Raw genomic sequence first — 10,970 nt, 5'->3', positions numbered from 1 at the left:
GACACACTTAAAGCATTTCCTTTCCTGCCATACAAGTAGCTATATGAAATCATAAGAAGTACAATAAAATGTCACACGTGTTCGCTCCATTGTGTTCTCACAGCTGCCCATTCATTAAAATGTGGTTAAGTAAGTCTAAGGGGAAATACTCTTAAAAATACATGAATGTACCTTTAGAATGCTGTGCTTCTTGTCGTTGCTATGCCTATATTTTCATATTTTCAATCCTATGTAATTTTCTCTCCTGTATGCAATATCTTGGTAATATCCAAGACTAGAAAAATATTCCACGAATGTCTCACACGACTGAAAGTAATATTGTTTTATCATGCATGGTTGTAAACTGAAATTTGGGATACAGTTTGAGTAACGGCGAAGAAAATAACCAACGTAGAAAAATTACTGTTTTATTATCCCTACAGGCACAGGTTTTCACCTTCCACCTTATGTAATAAAAACAAGCTTTATTACCCTGTATATACAGATATAACAATTTCTTTAAATCAATAACAATACAAATAATTTAACGGTACTTTTTTCTTTACACAAGTTATGATGTTATTCTATCTGGATTTTAATGTGATTTACATATATTTAAACAAAAGAAGTATATATTTATATATGAATATCAAGAGCTTAAGTATGGTCAGTGACTATCTTTTAATGTCAAGCATCAAAAATCAATATATTTTACATAATTTATTTTGCTTAAGCTTATATACAGACATTACATATCAGTTCATATAATGAGAAATACATTTTGCAATAAGACATCTCAGAAATACATAACTATAAAAATTATGCTGCTAATTTTATATTCATTCATTTCATACACTATACATCATAAAATCGTTAAGAAAAATATAAAAAAGAGTGGCCATACTAAAAAGGTTTTCGTATTCGTTTCTATCGTATATCGAACATGAACACATCATTCGTAACACATTAATTTGAAAAATAAAAAGATTGATACTGTATTAAAAACACTGACTTCTCATTTTACGGCCTGATTCTCTCTAAGAAAAAATAATCATAAGTACCATCGCTTTTAATACTTATTAGTACAAGCTTCAATCCACTGTATTACGTAACTGTATGACAAAACCTAACCATTGTAGAACCACTAGTAGCTTGTGAGTCACCAACAACTGGATTATATTCTTCTTAATACAATAGGAAAAGAAATCTCTTCTTAAAAGACAAGAGAAAGAACAGAGAAGAAAAGGAGAAGGAGAAAAAAAACTCCACTATTAAGCCTTCACTAAAATCCTTTATCACAACCAATCACCAAGCTACAGGTGATGAAACAGCTGGTTCCACTGCCATCGTACATGAACAAAAAGGAGAGTAAAGAGTAGATAGAGAGTAGAATGTCCTGAACACCAGCTGAAGCTCTGGACCTTCACACTGGCTATGTAGATACAATAATGGAGGTAGATGCTTAAGAAACCCTCTAGCACATCTCACGGACAATAATTTATGTTTAACGAAGGAAGCGAAATACGTCGTTCTACTGTGTGCATAAATATAGTATTTGCTTTTAGCTACTGGAGTATTATCCATAGAGATTCTTCGTATCATAATCACTAACATTAACTTTGGTCTAATTATGTTTTACAACATAATTTTATTTTATCACTATACAATGTAGGTCATCACAGATTTCCAAGCAAATTAAGCCACTTTGGAACCTGAATCATTAGCATCATTAGACAAATATTCAAATATAAATTTAATAGCACTGGCAGACTCCTTTTATCTTTCCGACTGTCCATATATATATATATATATGAATATATATATATATATATATACAAAAAAATATATATATATTATATATATATTTATATATATATATATATATATATAATATATACATATACATATACATATACATATACATATACATATATATATACATACATATACATATACATATACATACATATATATATATATATATATATATATATATATATATATATATATATATATTATCATCGAATATAATTCAGATGTAACAACTGATTAATTTTCACAAATCCTGCTATCACCATCATATCACTGACTCAATCTACCCTCCCTAAAAAAAACTCAGACTATCTGATGACCGTCTTCTTAATCTTGTTCTGGACGTGTCTGCAGCTCTGGCGGAACTCCCTCTTCCACACGGAGATGATCCCGGCGCGGCCCTTGTTCCCGTCAGCGGAAGACTCAGCTCCTCCCCCTCCTCCTCTGCTGTTCCTCCTGCATCTCGACCCGTCTCGGCCTCCGTCTGCCTCCTCCTCATCCGTGAAAAGGACGGAACACTAGACAGGTGGAAGAGGGAGTAAACAAAAAGCACGTGGGTTTGGTTAGTGGTTAGAGAATCGAACGCTTGGGTTGTGGGAATTTCGTTTTTCTTTATCTCTAAAACAAGATATTATTTGTTACTTATATTAATGATGGAGTGAATTTGATTTGGAAAAAAAGAAGAGGTGGTTGGTTATGATGCTCTTCATATCTGCTTAGTTGTTTTTATTCTCATTGACTTTAGGAAGAATATACAGCCACCGATGCATTGTGTTATATCAGTCATGTAAGTTGGCACCCTCGATTACCTATTCCGATATGAAGCATTGTATCTCAAAATATAATGACCTTTTCCCTACACCTGATTATTATGTTAATAGCAACGATTAATGGTATTGGAACCAATTGAGTTCTACTAGTTTGGCCTCTTTCATTGTAAATTAATAAAATGGTTATGCGGTTCTGTTGTTAATGGTAACCACGTCATTTCTGTAGATTTATAATATAATCCTAGAAAATAAAACAGCATTACAGGCGCGTGTGTCTGTGTGTGTGGGGTGTGTGTGGGGGGGGGGGTGCGTGTGCGTGTCTGCGTGTGCGTGTCTGTGGGTGTGTGTGCGTGCGTGTGCTTGTGTGTGCGCGTGGGGGGGGGGGGTGCTGTGCGTGTTGGTGGCTGCGCGTGTATGTGCACATTGCATAACTATTCTTCAATCCCTAACAAACAGAAGACAGTTATACTATGGGCGGAACAAAAACAAATGTCATTATCTACAACTCCTATGCTAAACACTTCCAGTAAAAGTCCGCTGAAACTCACCATGTAGTGGAGCTCTCTCTGCCTTGAATGTCCTGAAGAGCCCTTGTTGTTCGGGAAGATTGGTGTGGCATATATCGGTTCCTCCCCATGCCTGGCACCCTGTTTTTTAACATAAAATATTACTTTTCGGGAATACACGTGGTACAAGAAAATGTGTATTTGCACATCGAAAGAAAAAGTTATCATTACTATTTCTGTGATATGGATTATAATGCATCATATCTCAAACACGCTTGTGCATCCTTCAGTGACATGAATGATGACATTTTTAAAATGAAAAGCTTGGTTAACCTAAATAAAATAAATTAATGACCAAAAAAAAAACTTGCCTTGTAAAGCGTTTCGTCACTCATGCTACGTTTCCTGAAAAGGCCCGACAGAGCGGTTGGACTCGCTGTCGGGCAGTGGATCAGAGAGGTAGGCTGGTCGTCCCCCTCCATCGGGGAAGTCGTGCGCAGGTTGTACGTGGAATGCGACGTCTGCCTCAGAGCCGCGACGGGAGACTTCAAGTGATCGGAGTCGTTACTGCCGATGCTGTGGCCACTTGAAAACGACTTGGAAGTGGGGCTGAGTTCTACGTCGGAAGCCACGGAATAATTGAGGTCCTGAGGGCTGCTGGTGCAGCTCCTCGCGTGAGGGTGAATCAGGTGCCCTTCCTGACTCTCGAGGCTGTTGTATGAGCAATTCAGGTTAACTCGACTGTTTGCTCTGGCTCTTGTGACGTCGTTGCTGCTGCCCAGGTCTTGTGACGTCGCTCCTTCGGCTTCAGCATTCTGAGGAGGAGCCGGCGGCGGTTTCTTTGGTCTGCGGAGGCTGTACCTGATGTGCGCCTGACGCTGGAACTCTGACGTCATGGCTGCTTCCTCGTCTTTCTCCGGACAAGAAAGAGGATCAACCATGGAAGCCCTCTTGGCCTTTGTGACGATGTGGGGAGGTTTCGGAGCCACTGATGGTTTCACAAGTTCTCTCTTAGTAAGATCGCTGTTGCTTCTAATGGGTGGTTTAATGTCGAGCTTCTTGTCGGATTTCTTCTTCTTGACTGGCACGGCGTACACAGGCTCTGGAGATGCGTTCAGTTTTTCGTTGCTGGACACAGAGTTCTCCCCCACGCTGTCTGCGCCTTCCATGGCTTCACCTGCATTCCTGGACACCTTGCTGTTCCTGTAGATGTCATATGCGAATGTCCTCGGGGGCTTCTTCGGCGGCGGGCCAGGCGGAAGACCTTCAGGCTCAGCGTTCTCGGAGAAGTCGAACTTAGAGTCACTGGTGCACTCGTCTTGATATGGGTTAGGAGACCGAGGCCCTTCTTCATACTTATAGGTCGTCTGCTGGTCACTGTCATGTATATATATCTTCATATCATGTGCAACTGTTTTATTTTCACTCTTACTTGCTGCCCCGACATTTCCCTCCACTGGGGAAGTCCCCCTGCTCGACCCTAGACTAGAAACAGACGTCCTCTTGACCCACACGGGGGAATTATCGGGAGCCATCACTGGAGAACTTTGCCTTGATCTATCAGACACCTTGCTTGTAGCGAGGGAATCAGATGACTTGTGCCTGTCTGTCGAAAGCAAGTGTGCCTCTTTAAAGCCATCTGGATGAATGCCATCGCTTAGCTGGATTTCCGCTAGCATGCGCGTCTCATGGATGTCCACAGACTTGCGGGCCTCGGCTTGAAAGTGACTAGGAGATCCTTCATCCTCAGATAAAGTATGTCTGTGTGTTTGCGGCGCCTCCCCCGGTGGGCCCGGCGGGGATGGAGCTCTGCCTTTCTTGCGGGGCGCAAAACCCGTTCGGCGTCTCGGAGGTCGGGCTGGAGGGTCTGGCGGACTGCTACTCACTGGGGGACTGCCAGACTCACTCGATTCTGCTACGTTTATTTCTGATTTTGAGGCTGCGATGTCCGCCACTGCTTTTGCAATAGCAGCTGTTGCTATCACAGCATCTGAGGTTACAAGATTCACCGACGTTGGCGATGTTTTTCCATCTGGAGAAGGGTATGCCGCTTTTATCTCAATCTTCTTAACACTTGTAAAAGTTTTATCTGTTTTTTGGTCTCGGTCTTTCCACTTGTGCTTTTTATCTGGTGACGCGGCGGGCAGGACTTGCTGCTTGTCCTTTTTGGCTGGGCTAACTGCTTTCTCTTTCTTGTTCTTTAAGTCCTTTTCGGTTTTCGATGTAAAGCTAAATTTCCGCAGAACATTGGGCTTTTCTTTATTTCTCATATTTTTCACTACAGTGGCTACGAGTTTCTGTTTCCCCTCGAAGGAATAGTCACTCCTGGAATCTCTATTGTTAAAGAGATTGTCACTACTCTTTTGCCGCAAGGCCTTCACAATGACATCTTTGTTCCAGATGTTCTCTTTGGCTTTAACGACGACACTGCTATTGCTCTTATCCCCCGCACTGACGTCCTTATCACCGCCAAGATCTCTCGTTATGATAAAGTTCCCGTGGGACCTCGACCGCCCGTGACCAATGACCTTCTTCCGTTCGTGGTCACCCAGGGCCCCGTTCAAGGCGCTCCCTGCCTCCTCCTCCTTGTTGTTGTCGAGTCCTCCTTCGACGGACTTGAACACGGGGATCCTCCGCACCACGCTGGGCTTCCCTCCGGCGCCGTTCCCGTCGGACACCCTACGAAGCGGCGTGTCCACCTCGTCCTCGGGTCTTCGCTCAACGAGGTTCAGTTCCGAGGTTCCGATTCTCTTGAAGTTCTTCTTCGGGGAGGACGACGAAGCCCGAAGTCCTCTTGAGCCCATGAACGCGGGGGACACGAAGCCGGCGAGGAACGACTTGTTCTTGTGGCCCTCGTCCGCCTTCGCCGGTCGGCTGGAGAGGTGCTTCTTGACCTCCTCTCTCGTGTCGAGGAACCTCTCCGACGGCTTCCGGTCCTGCTGGAGCGCGGAAGAGGATGCCACCTGGCCGCTGACCGACGCCGAGCGCAGCCTCAGAGGGGACGTGCTGACTCGGGGCGTGGGCGAAGGGTTGGCAGGCAGCGGGCCGTCCTCGTGGAGCTGCTCGAAGCGGCCCTTCATGGCCTGCACGCTCACTCGCGCCTCCACCGCCATCGTGAAGGGAAGGCCGCGACCTGCAACGGAGGAGGAAGGTTAATTACGTTGCTCCATTGGTTTCGCTGTGGATTTGCGTGGCTGTACTTGAGTCTTTATTGTGTTTGTAAATTTGTTTGTACCTATGTTGGCTTTGTTTCATCATATATATATATATATATATATATATATATATATATATATATATAGTTTTTTTCTGTGTGTGTATGTGTGTGTGTGATTGTGTGTGTGTGTGTGTGTGTGTGTGTGTGTGTGTGTGTGTGTGTGTGTGTGTGTGTGTGTGTGTGTGTGTGTGTGTGTGTGTGTGTGTGTGTGTGTGTGTTGTGTGTGTGTGTGTGTGTTTGTGTGGTGTGTGTGTGTTGTGTGTGTGTGTGTGTGTGTGTGTGTGTGTTTTGCGTGTTTTTTGTGTGTGTGTGTGTGTGTGTGTGTGTGTGTGTGTGTGTGTGTGTGTGTGTGTGTGTGTGTGTGTGTGTGTGTGTGTGTGTGTGTGTGTGTGTGTGTGTGATTGAGTGTGTGTGAGTGTGTGGGTGTACTTTAATTAATAGTACAAGTCCTAGGTATTAATGAATTTCCACCATATGTTACATTCACTAACACTATTAGAGTTTAACTATCAACATCAATATTGAAAGGGTTATTTGAAATACTTGTAATTGTACAAAACTATAATGTTAAGAAAAAGGCAAATAATATGACTAATATAAAGATAATATAAAGAAATCAATAAAGAAATGAAACAGAATTCAATAACGCAATAATTGTGATGATAGATAAAATCAACAAGAATTAATGGTAATAATGGTGATAATAATGATGAGTGATGATGATAATAATTAAATTATCATAATAATAATACAAATTATAATAATCATCATTATCATTAGCAAAAATAATTGTAATATCAATGACAAATATAATAGTAATAATAGCAATACAACATCAAATAATAATGATGACAATCACCTTGATAACAACAACAATGATAAAACAACAGACAAATAATAATAACCAAACAAACAAACTCATAAAAGAGCCGTTTCCTAACCATACGTCTTGTTAACTAACGTAAAAAAAAAGGCCGCCCTATTAGCTGACGTAACGAGCCGACAGCCGTTCGATCGCGGGGTGGTGGTTAACCCGAGTCGTTAACAGCCATCGTTAATTGCTAGCGGTGGCAGAACGTTGAACCTTTAGTAGAGACCGTTTGCAACTGCACATGCAACTACAGTTATCGGATTGAGTTTTTTTTTAAGGTAAGGAAATGAATGAAAAAAGAAAAACGAAAAAGAAGGCAAATAGAAATAAAAAAAAATGAATAAATAAGAGTAAAAAAAAGAAGGAAGAAATAAAATATGTAAGAGGAAAAGAAGAACAAAGAAGAACCGTAAAAGAAATATCAACCAAATCACGAAGTAAAGAGAGACACGTAAGAATCAACCCAAGAGACCAAAACCAAAAGGGTCTGCGGTTTACGTGTACTTGTGTTGCGTCATCGTTGTCATTCTTTTATTTTGGTGAAAAGTTGACGTAAGACACATCTTCCTATAAATTCTTCTGTTTAGTTCTTTTTTTTCTGTAAAGACAAGCGAAGGAAAGATTTGTGGTTTATGTTTAGCTATCCATTTGTTGCGTGACTTATCATGGAGTGGGAGGGAGAGAGGGAGAGGGAAGGGGGAGGAGGGAGAGGGAGGGAGAGGGAGGGAGAGGGAGGGAGAGGGAGAGGGAGAGAGAGAGAGAGAAGGGATGGGGGGAAAGAAACACTGACGGTGTCCTACAATTCTCCCTCATTTTTTTCTTCTTTCGATGGTTGTTGTTACTACACTTATTTGTTCTATATAGCTGTCCGTTCCCTTATCCGTTTGTTTCTTCTCATCTTTCTTTCTATCGGTTTGTCTCATCTCTTCTTTCTCTCCATCCACCATCCCCCTCCGTGTCTATTGTCTATCACTATGCTACACATACACATACACAGATACAGATACACACACACAACCTCCATAACCTCCCCCCCCCCTCCTTCACTTCTCTCTCTCTCTCTCTCTCTCTCTCTCTCTCTCTCTCTCTCTCTCTCTCTCTCTCTCTCTCTCTCTCTCTCTCAACATTACCGAGAAATCTGTCAGTAAGCCACACACACGTCGCATCACTGTCCGAGGAGATATTTCTCTTTTTTTCTTTTTTAGTCTTGAAGGTACGTTTTAAAGATCATGCACAGTGTTAGTGTATAAATAGAAAGTACTCTGGATATGTCGTTGGTACGGAGAGGGAGTTTAAATTCAATATGCGTTGTCTTGAATCCTTTTTCTTAAAAGACAGTCACACTATTAATTGACATTTCCTTTTTATATCATATGGTTTGTAAAGTTATGGTCTTTGATTGGCTTATTTTTCTCCTGAAAAGTATGACATGTCTTTTTTTGCACCAACTGAACCAGTGGTTGCAATATGTAATACTCGCATGCATACATTATACATGATCATATGCAAATAATATATACGTTTGCGTGATAGAAACCCATACACAAACAGACGATTCTGACAGACTGGCTAACTGTTAAGATGTAGGCCCAGCTAGTTACACCATGATAACAGACAGCTCCTAATACCAGCCTCCTTAGGAGCGCAAGTTGTTCCTTTTCGAGGCCCTCACATCATGGGGAGAAGTCCCTACACGGAGGCCCAATTATGAGGGTCCTTCGAGGTCCTTTCTGCGTGGCTTCTTATCGGAAATTTGGATCTAGAGCGAGTTCACGCGGGGGTCTAGCGGTGTTTTCTCTCTACCATCCATTCACCCACCCACTCGCGCCATATATCTATCTCCCTTCCCACCCCCATCTTTCCAACTCCCACCACCAGATCCTCCCCACTCTCCCCACCAGATCTCCCCCCATCCCCCACCTTCCCCACTCTCACCACCCCTCTCTCTCACCTTGCTACCCCCTCCCCTCCAAGCTCGCTTTACAATCACCCTCCCTCTCTCCCCTCCCCCCCCTCCCCATTCCTTGTGAGGACCACCAAGCCGCACCTGGCCATAGCCGCTCATGAGCTTCACCCATAGCGGTAATCTGCATGGGGACAGCACGCCACATGCTGTCTCTGGGGGCGCGATACAGGCGGCATCGTGTGTCCAAGATACACATTTATATACACACGCACACGAATTCACACAAAAAAAAAGTCAAATGTACAAACGTAGTTCTGAAGGAAAAAACAAATATATAACTGATTTAACAAATGTTGAATGCTAGTGGATGAACAGTCGGTGGAGTGACAGGTGGATGGATGTGTGGATGGTCGGTGGTGTGGCAGGAGGATGGTCGGTGGAATGACAGGTGGATGGACGTGTGGATGAGCCTTCCCACAGCCAAATGTCCCCTCCTTGTAACGCTGTAATAACAAACATCTGCCGTGCCAAGCAAAGCTCACATGTCGCTCGCTCCGCCATGCTACCATGCAGTGTCTCTCCGCTTCGCCAATTCCGACTTTGTTTGCATTCCTTCTCATTCTTTCTTCTTGATTTATTTGTTTTTCTTAGCACTTTATACTCACTTTTATTTTTTTCCTTTATTTTTATTTTCTTTATTTATTTTATTTTATTTATTTTTTTTTTTATTAATATCATTATTTTTTTTCTTCTTGTATTTTTTCCTCTTGTACTTATTCATCTTTCCTCGGCTGTTGTCTTGTTTATTGGTCCTTTGTCTGCTTCTCCTCTCCCTCCTCCCTTTTCCTCTACCCTCAATAGCTCTTTCTTTCCTTCTCCCTTCCACTCTCTCCTTCCCTTCCATCCTTCCCCCACCTCTCCCCCATCCCCCATCCCCCTCTTCAGCGCCAAGAATTCCCCAAGCAAACAAGTAAGCAAACCACGACTAGTTTTGCCTCGAGACCTCCCTCCCTCCCTCCCTCCCCCTTCCCTCCCTCCCTCCCTCTGTCCGCTCCTCCTTCGTGTCGTAAATTAGGCTCCCTCCGCCCCGCTTGCAGTCACTCGCCCGCCTTGTGATGACACTGCAGTCTCCGGTTATAATGTGATAGGATTAATTACGAAAGAGAGAGATAGAGATAAAGAGAGAGAAGCGAGAGAGAAAGAGAGAGAGAGGGAGAGAAATGAGCGTGACTTTGTTGAGCCCGCATGGATGAGGCGGACCTAACCTTGAAATCTTGCTCCGCCCTCCTCCTGCTCTCCCCCCGCCCCCCTTCCATCATTTCCATTCCTCTCACCATCCCTCCCTCCTGCCCTCCTGCCCTCGTACCCTCCCGCCCTCTCTCTCTCTCCCTCTCTCGCTAACTCTCCCTACCTTGTTTCGTTACTCTCTCTCGCTCTTTTTCATCATTACGATTACTATTATCACTATCATTATTACTATAATCATTATCATTATCTCCATCACCATCATAAAATAAAAATAATAACAATAATAATAACAGTATCAATAATGACAAAAATATTAATGATAATTTTTTATCATCATTTATATCATCATCAACAGCAGTATCATCATTCTCGCTATTTACATTTCTTTACTGCAAGCAAACACTGAGCTGGAGTATCAGTGACAGTGTCCAATCTCCTATTTCCTTTGGTTGTGTTAGGGCCTGTGTGTCCAACTGCCCCTGCAGTCACCATTCGTGTGATCAGGGGGAAGGGAAGGGAGGGGTGGGGAGAGGGGAGGAGAGGGGAAGGGGATAGGTGGGGTAGGGAGAGAGGGGTGGGGAGGGGAGGTGAAGGGAGGAGTGGATGGGAAAGGAGGCGAAAAAATGGAAGGGAAAAGGAAGGGAAAGGTGGCCATAAAGGA

At 43.0% G+C, this 10,970-nt stretch overlaps 1 protein-coding gene across 3 annotated transcripts in view; it reads right to left on the bottom strand.

Moving 5' to 3' along the window:
* Positions 1–391: 391 nt before the first annotated feature.
* LOC122255830 (uncharacterized) overlaps positions 392–10,970 on the bottom strand; it is a 40,636-nt gene continuing 30,057 nt past the window's right edge. The window contains exons 2-4 of one of the 3 annotated variants that reach the window (XM_043020167.2): positions 3,439–6,200; positions 3,110–3,208; positions 392–2,309 (exon numbers count right to left, since the gene is read on the bottom strand). In XM_043020167.2, the coding sequence (XP_042876101.2) occupies positions 2,100–2,309; positions 3,110–3,208; positions 3,439–6,180 (3,051 nt within the window). In that variant the 5' untranslated portion in view covers positions 6,181–6,200 and the 3' untranslated portion in view covers positions 392–2,099. The remainder of the gene's footprint in view (positions 2,310–3,109; positions 3,209–3,438; positions 6,201–10,970) is intronic. The other 2 variants (XM_043020168.2, XM_086546838.1) reach the window with 2 other exon arrangements.

Source organism: Penaeus japonicus, unplaced genomic scaffold, assembly GCF_977035675.1.
Source record: "Penaeus japonicus unplaced genomic scaffold, GWHDUDI00000001_assembly GWHDUDI00000018, whole genome shotgun sequence".
Lineage (NCBI taxonomy): Eukaryota > Metazoa > Arthropoda > Malacostraca > Decapoda > Penaeidae > Penaeus > Penaeus japonicus.
Note: the sequence above shows the minus strand (reverse complement) of the source record. Positions and strands in the feature narration are given on the sequence as shown.